Genomic DNA, 14,900 nt, shown 5'->3' on the forward strand with positions numbered 1-14,900 from the left:
AACACTCAACGAAAGGACGTTTGATCGACCGTTGCCACTTCCCCGCCACTCCACAAATAAACTAGGCACCAATCCATGGTATCAAAGCGCGTTTTATGTTGAACAATTAACCCAAAAGAAATTTGGCAAAATCATGCAGATCACTTCATCTCTTATCAACTTTTATCCCAGTACTTCTCGTAACTGCCTGAGCGTAATCCCACCCGCCTCATTCCCCCAACATGTCCAAGTCATTCTCCATCTTAGGTAAAGGCCTCAAAGCCAATACGGCTGATGATCTCCAACCTTACCTGTCAGAGTTGGAGCAGATGGAGGATGTAGAAGAAGTTCATTTCGGTGCGAATTCCTTGGGTGTAGAGGCTTGTCAGGCTATTGCTGAGGTGTTCAAGGGGAAGAAGAACTTGAAGGTGAGTGGTATGGTCATTATTGTACATCAGTCCATTCCAGTCCTGGGACACGAAGACCTATAGTTTATCCTCCATCGCATAATTTAAATTGGATTTTATCCTTTCATCCGTTGTCAGTTGTACAAATTCAGAAAGCTAATGCCCAAGTCTTCATTCCACATAGGTGGTAGACCTCGCCGACATCTTCACCGGTCGACTGATCTCCGAGATCCCCCAAGCCCTTTCCGCCCTCTGTGATGCCCTATCCTCATCCACCTCGTTGGTCGAATTGGACTTATCCGATAACGCTTTCGGTGGTCGATGCGCAGATGCCATGGTACCCTTTCTGGAAAACAACACTCATTTCAGTATATTCAAATTGAACAATAATGGTCTGGGTCCAATCGGAGGATCAATCATTGCCAAAGCTCTTATAGCAAATGGAGAGAAGTGCGAAAAGGAAGGTAAAGAATCTAATTTGAGGGTATTAGTATGTGGACGAAATAGATTAGAAAATGGTTCATCAAAAGATTGGAAAGAGGCGTTTGCCAAGCACCGTGGGTTGAAGGAGGTTAAGATGCCCCAGAATGGAATAAGGATGGAAGGTATCAAGAACCTTTCTGAAGGTTTGAGTCATTGTGAAGGATTGGAGGTTTTGGATTTACAAGATAACACTTCGACTAAAATTGGTACTCGAGCTATTGTCAAGCATTTACCAACATGGAAAAATCTCAAAGTTTTGAATCTCTCTGATTGTTTGTTAGGTAAATCTGGTGGAATTGCTTTGATGAATAGTTTAAGAGATGGTACGAATACGGAATTGGAAGTGTTGAAATTACAATATAACGAATTGGATAAAACTTCAATTGAAATTTTGTCTGTGGCTATAACCCAACATTTGAAAGGTTTGAAGGAATTGGAATTGAATGGGAATAGGTTTGCGGAAGATGATGATTGTGTGGAAGAGCTGAAGAAGGCTTTGGAAGTTTGGGGTAATGAAGATGCTTTGGATGAACGTGAGTAATATTTTACATTTCGTATAGTATGACCGATATGACCTATGTTTGGCTGGAGGCTGATCGTGTGCTTTGTATGTTACACTTTGGATGCGTATTTAGTCGATGATATGGAGGAACCTGAATCAGGTGAAGAGGAAGAAGGATCCGAAGAAGAAGTAGAGTCCGAAGATGAAGAGGAGAAAGAAGAGTTAGCTAAAGAAGAAGTTGATGGAACTGCGAAATTACCTCCTGTCACTGATAAGCAGACTGACGAGTGAGTGATATTTGTACTATCACATTAGCTGGTCTTATGCGAAAGTGCGAATAAGCTGATATTCTCAAATTGACGTAGCCTCGCCGATATGCTTGCTGGTGCGCATATCGAAGCTAAATAAGCTTGACCCACTACACTAGTGAGCGAAGCATCTCCAAGGGAGCAGTAGGTTATTTTAGACAAGTCTCATTGGTGCTAGCATTTTGGTGGGAATGTAGAATTGTAGATAGCTTGAACCATAGTGCATATCATATAAACGTTTCTGAGCATGCGATCGATTGATTAACTCCACTTCCTTGATATGATGAACCGGCGTGATCACTGGCGATGACAATGTGTAACAGCAAAAGTGCACCTCCCAACACGTGCGAAGGTGGAATTTACACTGCCTTTCGACAGAGTCAACCTGACTGAGAGAGACATCAATTGTTTTACGGCTTGATGTCGTCAGTGAATAACAAAGTCCTTCGCTTGAAATCTTCCTTCTCTCTAGCTCCACAGTGTATGACAAATGTGAAAGATACCTATCGCATGAGGCTTATTGATCGCACATGGGTATTTGGTGCATACAGATGCTTTCGTTTTAACGTCTCATCGCAATAAGACGTGTATCATGACCTGGTCTAACATGATCATTCCCTCTTGATTGGACACCTCGATATATGATGATCCACACGTTCATCTATCCCTTTCCTCCGACCGTTCTAATTAATCATCTCGTACTTTATCTTTCGCTTCCCTATATATGGATGAGCATGTCGTTCAGGGGGAAGAGAGTCGAGCCGTGAAGTAAGTATGGTAGATAGCAAGTAGAACGATGATATGCAATTAGATGGAGAAGAAAGGTCAAGAACAGATTCATCAGCTCATACGAACACGAACATTGACGAGCGTAGTAATTCATCTGACTCACCTTATATACAGTACGTTGTTACACCTGATGAATACCTCTCCTAAAGCTCCATTAGACTTCCCATTCTCGATTTCCTCGGTATTCGCGAGCTGCCCAGATGGGTACAATTAGCAAAAAACATGTAAAATGCATTTCTTCAAAGCGGATTATCTTTGAACGAGAGACTTGCGACGTGCGACGTGATAGGAAGAGCGAAGTTTAGTACTCACCTGCAGATTCATGTATCCATCTGTTGATACTAAATACCCTCTATATTCTAAACCCCACTTCAACCTCACATAGACTGTTTTACCTGTTAAATCTTGCAGGAATGGTTTTGGGTTAACGGGCTATCCACGTCAATCCACCGTCAGCTCGGCTGTCACTCCAATAGAAAAGGTACATAAGCTGAGAGAGAGAGAGGCGGAACTCACGGCTATACCTGACATGATGGATGATCTTATAATGTAGTCAGGATAGGTGTAGTAAAGTGAGATGCATGGATGGATTATAATGTTTTTGACAACCGAAAAGAGCACAACGAAGAGAGTCGAAGGAATACAATCGGCGACGTTAGGCGTGTCAGCCAGTGGCCCACGTGCCTAGTCATCACATACCGTGTCGAAGTCAAAGTCGAGGTTGATCAACTCTTCCACTTTCCTGCTCGAAAACATCAACATCGTTCACCTTTCCTGCATCTCACAAGCACAAATCCAGGCCTCAGATCACCAGCCAAAATGTGTGAGTGATGATATAGTGATCCATGGGAAACTCAAGCTGACTCGCCAGATTCAGCTGGTTTTGCAGGATTTGGACAGAACAACAATAACAGTGAGTTAGAACCGTCCTGTCATCTGCACCGGTCAAAAGCTAATCGATGGATGCTTAGGCGGTGGATCATCGGGTGCATTCAGCTTTGGTGCTAAACGTGAGAACACCTCAGCTGATCGTCTTCTAATATTCTGGAGCTTCAGCTGATTCTGAACCTTCTTCCTTAGCTGCTGGAGCCAACCCTCCTGCCGGCGGATCACTATTCGGCCAACAGCCCGCTTCTACATCTCAACCTTCCACATCCCTCTTCGGTGGTGGTGGTTCATCTTCTACCCCTGCCGCCCAACCTTCATCAGGCGCATTTTCATTCGGCAATTCCGCATCAACCACTCAACCCGCATCAGGAGGGAGCTTATTCGGCGGAGGATCGACAACCCCAGCTGCACCAGCAGGAGGAAGTTTATTTGGCGGAGGATCGGCTGCTGCTCCTGCTCCAGCCTCTGGTGGATCATTGTTTGGTTCTAAGCCATTAGGAGGAACAGGTACACCTGGAAATTCAACACCATCATTCTCTTTCGGCGGAGCCACCAACACCCAAACATCGACATCCACCCCTGCAGCAGCTCCTGCTCCCGCTGCTGGAGGAAGCCTATTCGGCGGATTCGGTAGTAGCACAAACAACACTTCTGGATCAACCACTCCAGCGGCTAAACCTGCTTTTGGTGGGTTCGGATCGACCACCCCCGCTGCTGCACCACCTGCATCGAGTGCTCAAGGGGGATTATTCGGTTCCAAACCTGCTGCTCCAGGTGGGAGTCTGTTCGGAGGCGGTGCGACCAGTGGAACAACAACGCCCACAACTGCTCCTGCAGCTCCGACTGGTAGTCTGTTTGGTGCTAAACCCGCGGATACCACGGCTCCCAGTACACCAGCTTCAGGAGGATTGTTCGGTGCGAAGCCATCTGAAAGTACCACCCCTGCCGCTGCACCACCACCAGCAGGAGGTTTTTCTTTCGGCTCAAAACCTGCTAATGCTCCAACAACCTCTCTCTTCGGCTCTGCACCTGCTCCTGCACCTGCAACTTCTACTCCATCAGACGCAAACAAACCTGCTGCTCCAGCTGGTGGAAGCTTGTTCGGTGGTGGTGCCGGAGGTAGTTTATTCGGTGCGAAGCCTGCTGAACCACCTAAGACCGATTCACCTGCTCCTGCGCCTGCTGCTGCACCCGCGTCCGGAAGCCTATTTGGTGGTTTAGGCGGAGCTGCTAAACCTGCTGAAGCGCCTAAACCTGCTACAGGAGGATTTTCTTTTGGTAACTTGGGAGGAGCGAAAACCGATTCTCCTGCCCCAGCAGCTGCTCCCGCTTCGACCACCCCAGCAGCTCCTGAAGCGCCCAAGACTGGCGGTTTCTCCTTTGGCAATCTTGGCGGAACGACTACGTCCACAGCAGATAAAGGCAAAGAGGCGGCTAAGGAACCTCCTAAGACTGGAGGGTTCAGTCTCGGCGGTACTTCATCCACCACACCTGCACCTGCCCCTGCAACTGCGCCAACTACATCGACCGACAAACCTGCCGAGCCACCTAAATCGGGTGGTTTCAGCTTTGGTAATGTTGGAGGAGCCAAACCTGCTGAGTCAAGCACAGCTGCTCCTGCTCCAGCCGCTACGACCGGTTCGAGTCTATTTGGAGGTGCACCTAAACCTGCTGAAACTGCTTCTGCCGCTGCTGCTCCTGCTTCAGGCAGTTTGTTCGGTGCTAAACCTGCTGGTACACCCGCCGCCTCCACTTCTACCCCTGCTACCGCTGGAACTACTGCTACATCTGCTCCCGCTACTTCGAGCGAACCTGCACCCAACCTTCTGAGAGGAAAGACCCTGGAGGATATTGTTGATGGATGGAATAAGGATCTGGATGCGCAGGTCAAAGAATTCGAGAAACAAGCTGGAGAAGTCAGGGAATGGGATAAAGTTTTGGTGAGGAATGGCAATCAGGTAAGTCAGCTTTCTTAGTTCTGTCCTCCGTAATGGGCCAGATTAAGCTGATTCACTTTGTTATCTCGCTTGATAGATCACTGCACTACATCGACAAGTGCTTGAAGCTCAGCAAAATCAATCCGCCGTGGATCAAGCTCTGGATTATATCGAAGCTCAGCAGAAACAACTCGAGAGTATAATGAGTGTATATGAAAAGGAGATTAGTAAATTGAGTAATGATAGTACGAGACCTTTGGCTGCTAAGCTGCCTGCTGACAGGGAGAGGGAGAAGTCGTAAGTCATCGATCATGCACCAGCGTATGGTGACTACTACAACTTATAAGCTAATGTGTGATTTCCTTGTCTAGGTATACTCTAGCGGAAGATTTGAACAAGCAGCTCGACGATCTCTCTCGGAACCTCGGACAGATGATCGAAGAAGTCAACAAATTATCGACATCATCTTCTGGAACTTCGAATTCATTCGGTCTGGACGTTAATGGAACTCCGTCTGCGACTGTCGTGGATTCAACGAGTCAATTACCTGATGATCCGATTAACCAGTTATCTGCGATCTTAGGTGCGCACTTGAGAGCGTTGAATAGTATAGATTCGAACGCTGGAAGGTTGGAGCATAAAGTCGAGGAGTTAGAGGGTAGGATGGGAGCTAGTGGGAATCATCTGGGTGATAGGAGAGGATGGGGTCTGGCTAGGCGATAATTATGGGATACCTAAAAGGGAGAGATGCGTTATGGCAAGCACGATACTGCATGATTGATTGACATAGCGAATAGTGCCTGTCAAATAAGTTAAATATATAGATGCTCACGATATATGTACAGGTAGTGACAGACGTCAAATGCATACATGTAACATCACGCATAAATTTGAATATTATACATGATCGCTATTATAGAACTTCTTACACATCCCCTTCTAATCTCTCATCATCTTCTTCCTGATCCACCAACATTCTATCAGGTGATACTGACGGACTCCTACTGATGTACCTATCCCTCGTATCACCCTCTTCACCACTATCGATCGATCTTGATCTTGATCTGGATCGAGAAGGTGATCTGGATATATACCTGTTCCTATCTGATCCATCTGAAGATATAGATCGTGACCGTGATCTTGATCTTGCACGGCGTAAGTCAGGCGAGGGAGAACGAGAGATATATCGCTGCGACGATGCGTCTGAACGGGCTTCCTTCTCTTCCTCTTCTTCCTCCTGTAGCGATACCGAATCAGTTATCCCCAGATTGAAACAGTAGTGACAGTTGGGGTAGTGACTCACCAATAAACTTTTTCTAGGTTCCAACCCCTCGGTCTCTTCCAATACACTCCGCTGTGTCAGACGAGGTAAGATGATATCACATACTCTCTCCTTCGTCAGGAGATCATCTATGAATTCGTCAAAGTACGTCAATGAGTATCCACCTGAATGAGCTACTCTCAATTTCCTATAATCTTTCATCAACGGTTCTAGTATTTCGTAGATGTCCATGGAACGGAACGTAAGACGTATGTAGAATGCAGCTAGTGCTCGTAGATATCTATAGCATGACATATCAGTATCATACGTACAAGCATACACTCGAGCAACATGGTCATGGTGAGAGCATCAACCATCAGGCCAAGGCAAGGCGATGAAGCTAGTGGCTCACTTGAATTCCTCTGCCAGTAGATACTCTATCAGAATCTCTTTCTCAGGTTGAAGTTGCAACAGTTTCAAGGTGAGTGAGATGAATGGTGTAGGGGTATTACGATCTGTAACTCCTCCTATAGATTTCAATGCTATTGCTTTATCTATTATCGACTCGGCTGATCACGATTACAAGATGAGATCGATATTAGCTTTGATCACTCGTGACTCGGATAGGATAGAAGGATAGAGAGAACCCACCGGTTAGAGCGAAACACTGTTCTTTCCAATAGAGAGAATCGTATATCCTAGCTCGAATTACTTTTTCTATGAGGTACTGTATATGTACACCAAGTCAGTCAGTAGCCAACCTGTAAAAGTAAAAGTGATGTACCAGGATAGACTCGAGGGGAAGAGGAAGGAAAGAAGGAACGAATCACCTACCTGTGGATTACCACCGTGTATAGATTTCGCACCTCTCAAAGTTGAGTTGGCCATTTTGCTTGACTATTCTTATATCTTGTCTTGGTAGACCACTGCGTCGTGATACTGAAGGATATGATACGATGTGAGTTGCAAGGGGAAGAAAAGGAGGAAAGTATGCATCACTACGAGTAATGCGAGTGATTTAATGTTTTCGAGTTTTGTTCCCGGTTAACAACCAAAACATAACGCGAACAGTTAAAAGATACATAATGCTGATAATTGCATCCACTTTCTTCTTCTTCTGCATACATTCTCGTCAGATACTATCGCTAGATCCCTCTCGGGTTTCAATTCCCTACCGAACCAAACGTGATCGAAGGAGAAGATTTGAGACACAATGTCAGATAGCGGTGGACCAGCAGGAGACGATGATATCGGACTTCCCAAAGCGACCGTCTTCAAACTTATCCAAGGTGGGTCAATCAGATATCTTTATCAAGCTATACCAAGATGCTTGCCCTTTGCCTATTATGCGTTGTCTGAAGGTGATCAAGGGATGCTGACGTTCGGGATGATATTCGATAGAAATGCTTCCAGAAGATATAGCTTGTGCCAAGGAAGCTAAAGATATAATAGTCGAATGTTGTGTTGGTGAGTATAAATATCAACAGTCCTTCTTCGCGACTTTTCTGATACGAATATGAACTTCGCTCTCATTAACTCTTTGTCAGAGTGAACTTCCTATTGATCTGTTGCTCTCTATGTTCACAGAATGGGTCAAACTCATCTCGACCCAATCTAATACAGTATGTGACGAGTCATCAAAGAAGACAATATCACCCGAACATGTCATAGAAGCTTTGAAGGTATGTCTGCACCCTAGCTTTTCATCTTCATCTTCTATCGGCTGTCTTTTCATTTCGAATTTGGCAAGTCAGCGAGTTCTTCAGCTGAAGAACGAATGGGTATTTAGCAACTTGGTTTTGAAGATTTCATACCTGAAATAGAAGAGAGTAACAAAGATTTCAAGCAATCTCAGAAGGTGAGTCCAATCACCATCACCAATCTCATCTGGACCCATTCCAAAATATAAACAGAGACTGCAATAAGAAGTCTTTATGCTGATCTACGTGATAACTTTACAGGAACGTACGAGAGCACAACCGGATACAAACGGAATGTCACAGGAAGAACTTCTGGCATTACAGGAAAGACTCTTCGCTTCTAGTCAAGCTAGGTTCGAGGCTGGTCAATGAGAGGAATGGGTCTGAGCATATAAGTTATGAGAGTTCGATTCAATTGTTGTATAAATATTCTTCACATACTTTGAGGTTTTATCGTAAGAGTATAGCAATTCATGCATGACCTTTATGTCTATGTCAGATCTTGTCCATGAATTAAGGTGTACCATGCAAAGGTACTACGATGTCCATATTCTCTTGCTTGATGGTTTGTTTTATCTTGGGTCATATCATGCTCAAGTCCTCCTTCATGATCCTCACCCTCTCCCAGGGGTCCTCCCCGTTCCATAATTCCTTCCCACCCAACTTACTCAACGTAGGCAGTCCATCCTGCTCGATCGTGAATGAAGCAGCTACACTACCCCATAACACTCCTACTCAAGCCACTCCCCATCAGCTCATTCATACCCGTCGTACCACACACCGCAGAGAAACACAAACTGACCTTCACCAAGAGACTTTCCCGAGTCTAACGCAGCTGCCAGTCCGCCCATAAATGCATTTCCAGCTCCAGTCGGATCAACAACTCTACTCTCGTTCCACCCCTTCCTCCGAGGATTCCAGTAGGCTGGTACCCATCTCACTTCTGGATCGAGTCCTAGAGGGGGACTGATGGAATAACAACATCCCAAATGACCACAGCGAACCACAACGCCTGTCTTGGGTTGGAGCGATAAGAGGTTCTTGCATGCTTGGCTGTATACGGCTTTTAGATCTGCTTCGGTCGGGGAAGATGGTATGGTGGGTGAAAATAATCGAAGAACTTCATGATGATTTGGTCTATCTCATATCGTCAGCTAAAATTCACCGCCTCTCGATAAGATGACAGCTGTATGCTTACCCTATGAGATCTATATCTTTAGCTACTTTCCGTGTTACTTCCAAACTCTCTTCTTCAGGCTCCCAAATTATAATCGGATCCCATTGTTTCTGTTGCTTTAGCGCTCTCACCTCGTCGAGTACACCTTCGATCCTTGGAGCAGGGTATGATATGAGGTGAATTGTAGAAGGTAGTGGTTCTCCGAAGGGAGTATCAAGAAGGGAAAATGGAGTGAGAAGTATAGGTTTAGTCAGGTATTCGAAGCTGTAGTGAGATCGGAATCAGAAACCATTGTCAAAACGTTCGTTGTATCTTATGATAATCTCATTCACTGTAAGTCAGTCTAAAAGACCATGGAAATACTCACCCCCTTGTCTGTCTATTGTACCTGTTAACAGCCCTAGCGGTCGGATGTCCATCTTGCCTCTTCCTAAATGTCCACATCTCCTTACCGTACTCGCAAAGCACATGGCGCATATTTTGAGGTAAAGTATCTGGAGTATAATCGATTATCATACCCAGCTGAGAGGGCGGTACGAACATTCTTGAACCTATGATGGCTGTTCGTCCCAAATGTATCAACATCCTGAAATTCGAATACCAAAGTATGCAGCCTATCTGATGATATACACACCATAAGTCCCTCCTCCACCTATCTGAGGTCATTGGATGTCGGTCAGTGAGCGATACAGGGCAGCATTGATGGATGAAGATCTACCTGATCAGGCTGTTCAACAGCCCTCTCGATCCCATCTTCACCTATCCTAGTGAATGTGTCGACAATGAATTGTTCTGTTGCCGAAGGGATGATCAGCTCGCGCGGAGGATTATGTAGGATATGACGTACCAAGAGTTACTATACGTCTTGTTTCATTCTCCTGATAGGCTTCTTGCATGCTTGGGTCAATTTATACAAGTGATCGTGTTCCAAGGCAGGAAGGAAGAAAAAATCTTGGAAGATGGATTTGAGTTTTGGTGGTCGAGGTAAAGTAAGGGGTGTGCCTGAGATAACAAGATAAGGAATTTGGTCTATGATCGTGGCTGTATGTATATTTGGCTTTGATCCTCACATCACGTTAGGGCAAGTCAAGACGACGAAAGCATGCAATGTGCTTGTTTACATATGATTGAGAGAGATGCATTGCTGCGAGAATGAAAAATAGATGATATGATCTGGTATCTTCTTCTTAGTTATGACAGACTTCTCAGATCCAATTTGATCTCCCTTGTCGACAAGTTATATATCTCGTTGGTCATTGATCATTCATGATGACATATTCGAAATCCAAAATCGAGCATACCCTCCGCTCACCCCTTTCCCCGATTAGAATCCTAGTGATCAATCCCTACGTATGCGGACGCATACAACGTCAGTCATATCCAAGCTACTGTAGCAAGATCTACTCTGGCTCCTTTCGTGTTACGTAAACAAGACATCTTGCACGTGGTAGACCACAAATGTTCGCTTTTTGAGATTTTGAGAAAATCATAAATTCAGCAACAGAGGTGATAGTGAAGGTTGTGAGTTGACTCTTGATCCATCTTGATTCCTGACAACATCTTGCCAACCGCTGTCTGGTCTTGCAGACAAGATAGACGACCATCTCAAGATGTCTCATCAGAACAAGCGTCAGAAGAATGGCAGCGCCATCGAACAGCCCGCAGCGGGACCTTCCAAACCTACTCCTCGACTATTCGCACCCTTCAGAGCGTTGGGTCATGTAACCGATCATGTCCCGTATGCGATGTTCGTACATACCCCACAAGGTGCTTTGGCGACTCCCACAGTGAATATCACTACCTCGGTAGGAAGGAGTTGGTTGATGTGGGATGCTGCTAGGATGACTTTGGTTTTTGCCGGTAAGTCAAACTTTCTATCACTAATGAGGGAGATGAAAGGGCTAGAAGGCTGACAATTGGTTGTTCATGGGTTGTAGGACCTGACGCTGGTGCTCATATCAACTCCTTAGCTATGACCGGTACGGACATTTATGCGAGTGCTGGAGCGAGAGTAAACAAGTATCATCGAGGCAAAGAGGTCAGTCAAATTCCTATGCCATCGAAAATGATATAGAGGCTGATTGATTGTCGGTCTTTGGACAGACGGGATACTACCTATCTCCTGATCAATCTACCCTCGGCAAAATGTTGATTTTCGGCGATGAGCTTTTGGTTCTCAAAGAGGATGGTACGGGTATGGTGATCTATGATCTTAACAGTAAAGGTGAGCTGCCGTGGTTGTCGAAAATCGAAGGCTGGAACGGTGAAGCTTACCAACTTCTATTACACAGAGATCAAGAATCAAATTACTTTCCACACCTCATTCACCGCCACTCATATCATGCATCCCTCAACATACCTCAACAAAGTGTTAATAGGAAGTCAACAGGGAGAATTGCAGTTATGGAATGTCAGAACATGGTGAGCAGTCCTTAAGGGAGTATAATACCAGATATGTCAACTGATCATGATTTACAGTACCCTGATCCATACTTTCTCCCATCCTACACCCGCTTCTGCTTCACCTATAACAGCTATCGTCCAATCTCCAGCTATAGATGTAGTGGGTATAGGATATTTGGACGGGAGTGTGAGAATCTTGGATATCCGTCAGGGAGACTTAGTAATGCAGATGAAAGTTGAGGATGGTGCAGTTTCTGGATTGTCCTTCAGGATGGGTAAGCTTTGTGTCCGACTACCACCTATCAGCTCTCACTCTGCTGACTTGTATATACACATAGACGGACCACCAATCTTGGCGACGGCTTCTTCAACTGGATCCTTGGCAACTTGGGATCTAAGTAAAGGTGGAAGAATCTTACACGTATTGCGAGGTGCACATGACCAGAGTATCACTGGTCTTCAATGGGTAGCCGGCCAGCCGTTATTGGTCTCATCAAGTGCGGACAACAGTGTGAAAGTGAGTGCCAGCCTGCTAACGAGAACAGTAGGACTCCAGGCTTACAAATTGATGTAGCAATGGTTGTGTGACTCTCCGACTGTTGTGCCCCGATTACTGAAATTCAGAGGAGGTCATCATGCTCCACCAACATGTATACGATACTACGGAGAAGATGGCAAACAGATCTTAACTGCTGGTAGAGATCGCTCACTAAGGTATACCAGTGTAGTGAGAGATTCAAGGAGTTTCGAACTTTCTCAAGGTGAGTTTGGCTGGATCGCCGTTGTGCTATCAACCCAGCCCTGCAGCTAATATTACTTTGATCTCAGGTTCTTTGATCAAGAAAGCTATTGGTTTAGGAGTAACTGTCGACCATCTGAAATACCCTCAAATTACGGCTATTGCAAGTTCGTCCATCAGGTCAAAAGATTGGGAGGATGTCGTCACTGCACACGCAGATGATGCTGTTGCCAGGACATGGAGAGTGCAGGAGAAGAGATTGGGAGCATGGACATTCGAGATGGAAAGTGGTGTAGCTCAGGTAAGTTGACCCATGATCCAGATTCAATTCTATTCATTGACGAGACTGAGCCCATCTTCCACTCTCCAGGCGGTGACTGTCACAGCATGCGGTAATTTTGCTCTTGTCGGTTCCTCGACAGGTGACATACGGATGTATAACATGCAATCCGGAAAGGAACGACGATCGTTCTCTCTATCTGGTCCTGCGCCGGGTGATAGTAAACCGAAAATCATCGCTCAGAGTCAAACTGCCAAGTCCAAAGCTGTTAAACAAAGTGTGAACGGTACTGCATCAAAGACCTTAGAAGCTATCACAGGCATTGTCAGTGATGCACTGAATAGGGTTGTCGTGGCTAGTACCCTGGAAGGGAAATTATACGTGAGTAAACCCATATGGCTAGACATCCAGTTCAGATCGAGACTGACAGGTTTCCAAATAGTTTTTCGACTTCCATACCACCCAACTTATCCATACTGCTCAATTATCCACCTCGATCACTTCCATGTCGCTGCACAGGGACTCTGGTCTGTTGTCATTGATATGTGATGATCTGACTGTCCGACTTGTTGACATCGAGACGAGAAGGGTCGTGAGAGAGTTAAGAGGTTTCAAAGGACGGATCCTCGATACGGTGAGTGATACAATAGATCATAATCACCATTAGTCAAGGTATAATAGCGCTGATGTCACTTCGCATTATCTATAGGTGTTTTCACCCGATTCAAGGTGGTTGATTTCTACATCCCTCGACTCAACCATCCGAACTTTCGATATACCCACTGGTCGATTGGTAGATGCTTTCAAAACTGCTTCAATCGCTACCAGCGTCACTTTCTCTCCTACCGGTGATTTCTTGGCTACTGCTCACGTAGATAGTGTCGGTATACATCTTTGGTGAGTTGTTCCTACTCTGTACGTAATAAAGAATGAATGATTGACTATGGTGTAATTCTGATAGGGCAAACAAAGCTCAGTTCTCTGAAGTGGCTTTACGACATATACCTGAAGAAGAGGATGTACCGGAAGTCGGATTACCTTCTGTTCAAGGTTTAGAGGAAGATGCCGGTGAGTGATGCAAATCATACTCAACTTCGTCGTATACGAGATTGGGTTGACTGATGATTTGGATTTAAAATGTAGCTATCGAAGGTATCGAAGATATTGGAGCACCTGAATTTACCGATATATACACTACGCCTGATCAACTGGCCGAAGGACTGATAACGATGTCGTTATTGCCTAGATCAAGATGGCAGACGTTACTCAACCTTGAAACCATCAAGGTGAGTATACATATTGACAAATACCTTAACCACCTCGATATTAACGGTTGTATGGACATAGCAACGTAATAAACCTAAAGAGGCACCGAAAGCTCCCGAAGCGGCACCTTTCTTCTTACCTACCGTATCAGGTTTGGAAACTCGATTTGACTTGTCTGCAGCTCAAGAGAAAGATACTGCTTCCAATGGAAAGAATGGAAATAGATTGGATCTGGCTAGTGGATGGTTGGAAAGTGAATTTACAAAGAGGTTATCTCGGGAAGACGAGAATGGTGATTGTGAGTATGAATCCACAGACCTGTCACTTCTCTTCAAATATCTGTCAGTCATCTATAAATCACTTTTTGCTGATATCATGTTGTCGCTATGGTAGATAATTCATTCTTCGAATATATGAAATCCCTCCCACCCTCCACTCTAGACCTCGAAATCCGATCACTCAACTCCCTAGATCACTTGAACATGTTTTTGGCAAGTTTGATAGGTCGCTTGAAATCAAAGAGGGATTACGAAGCTGTACAATCGATCTTATCGATTTTCTTGTCGGTACATTCAGATTTGTTGATCTCGAATGGTAGCTCGCAAGATGGAGAAGAGGGATTGGGAGAGAAATTGAAAGAATTGAAAACTGAACAGGAGAGGGAGAGTAGGAGATTGAGAGGGTTGATCGGATATAGTTTAGGTACGCTGAGCTTCTTAAGAGGTACCTAAGTAATATATAGCATTTTCATAATTCAGTTATTAGTATATTTCATCAATCA

General features: G+C 45.0%; 7 protein-coding genes across 7 annotated transcripts; 4 read left to right on the forward strand and 3 right to left on the reverse strand.

The window, feature by feature from the left end:
- Positions 1 to 221: 221 nt before the first annotated feature.
- L199_003960 (uncharacterized protein) lies at positions 222 to 1,779 on the forward strand (the record flags this gene model as incomplete). The annotated part of the gene is made up of 4 exons (XM_064889688.1): positions 222 to 407; positions 571 to 1,402; positions 1,505 to 1,658; positions 1,737 to 1,779. 4 exons carry the CDS (start codon positions 222 to 224, stop codon positions 1,777 to 1,779), a joined length of 1,215 nt encoding a protein of 404 aa, XP_064745760.1.
- A 587-nt stretch (positions 1,780 to 2,366) lies between these two features.
- L199_003961 (uncharacterized protein) lies at positions 2,367 to 2,999 on the reverse strand (the record flags this gene model as incomplete). The annotated part of the gene is made up of 4 exons (XM_064889689.1): positions 2,367 to 2,397; positions 2,572 to 2,660; positions 2,781 to 2,900; positions 2,985 to 2,999. The coding sequence occupies 4 exons, from the start codon at positions 2,997 to 2,999 to the stop codon at positions 2,367 to 2,369; spliced, it is 255 nt and encodes an 84-aa protein (XP_064745761.1).
- A 288-nt stretch (positions 3,000 to 3,287) lies between these two features.
- On the forward strand, positions 3,288 to 6,016 carry L199_003962 (uncharacterized protein; the record flags this gene model as incomplete). Its single annotated transcript, XM_064889690.1, has 6 exons — positions 3,288 to 3,291; positions 3,346 to 3,381; positions 3,440 to 3,478; positions 3,549 to 5,314; positions 5,391 to 5,590; positions 5,665 to 6,016. The coding sequence occupies 6 exons, from the start codon at positions 3,288 to 3,290 to the stop codon at positions 6,014 to 6,016; spliced, it is 2,397 nt and encodes a 798-aa protein (XP_064745762.1).
- Positions 6,017 to 6,218: 202 nt separating this feature from the next.
- Positions 6,219 to 7,442, reverse strand: L199_003963 (uncharacterized protein; the record flags this gene model as incomplete). The annotated part of the gene is made up of 5 exons (XM_064889691.1): positions 6,219 to 6,530; positions 6,597 to 6,855; positions 6,967 to 7,123; positions 7,206 to 7,281; positions 7,389 to 7,442. 5 exons carry the CDS (start codon positions 7,440 to 7,442, stop codon positions 6,219 to 6,221), a joined length of 858 nt encoding a protein of 285 aa, XP_064745763.1.
- Positions 7,443 to 7,767: 325 nt separating this feature from the next.
- On the forward strand, positions 7,768 to 8,626 carry L199_003964 (uncharacterized protein; the record flags this gene model as incomplete). The annotated part of the gene is made up of 5 exons (XM_064889692.1): positions 7,768 to 7,843; positions 7,956 to 8,021; positions 8,142 to 8,236; positions 8,344 to 8,412; positions 8,516 to 8,626. The coding sequence occupies 5 exons, from the start codon at positions 7,768 to 7,770 to the stop codon at positions 8,624 to 8,626; spliced, it is 417 nt and encodes a 138-aa protein (XP_064745764.1).
- A 210-nt stretch (positions 8,627 to 8,836) lies between these two features.
- Positions 8,837 to 10,327, reverse strand: L199_003965 (uncharacterized protein; the record flags this gene model as incomplete). The annotated part of the gene is made up of 7 exons (XM_064889693.1): positions 8,837 to 8,985; positions 9,057 to 9,391; positions 9,453 to 9,695; positions 9,799 to 9,991; positions 10,066 to 10,087; positions 10,150 to 10,223; positions 10,279 to 10,327. 7 exons carry the CDS (start codon positions 10,325 to 10,327, stop codon positions 8,837 to 8,839), a joined length of 1,065 nt encoding a protein of 354 aa, XP_064745765.1.
- Positions 10,328 to 11,041: 714 nt separating this feature from the next.
- On the forward strand, positions 11,042 to 14,850 carry L199_003966 (uncharacterized protein; the record flags this gene model as incomplete). Its single annotated transcript, XM_064889694.1, has 15 exons — positions 11,042 to 11,291; positions 11,369 to 11,469; positions 11,535 to 11,655; positions 11,723 to 11,852; positions 11,910 to 12,109; positions 12,173 to 12,351; positions 12,409 to 12,595; positions 12,663 to 12,874; positions 12,944 to 13,234; positions 13,296 to 13,487; positions 13,563 to 13,750; positions 13,815 to 13,921; positions 13,997 to 14,139; positions 14,201 to 14,417; positions 14,513 to 14,850. The coding sequence occupies 15 exons, from the start codon at positions 11,042 to 11,044 to the stop codon at positions 14,848 to 14,850; spliced, it is 2,856 nt and encodes a 951-aa protein (XP_064745766.1).
- Positions 14,851 to 14,900: the final 50 nt, after the last annotated feature.

This window comes from Kwoniella botswanensis, chromosome 1, assembly GCF_036426115.1.
Source record: "Kwoniella botswanensis chromosome 1, complete sequence".
NCBI classification, from domain to species: domain Eukaryota; kingdom Fungi; phylum Basidiomycota; class Tremellomycetes; order Tremellales; family Cryptococcaceae; genus Kwoniella; species Kwoniella botswanensis.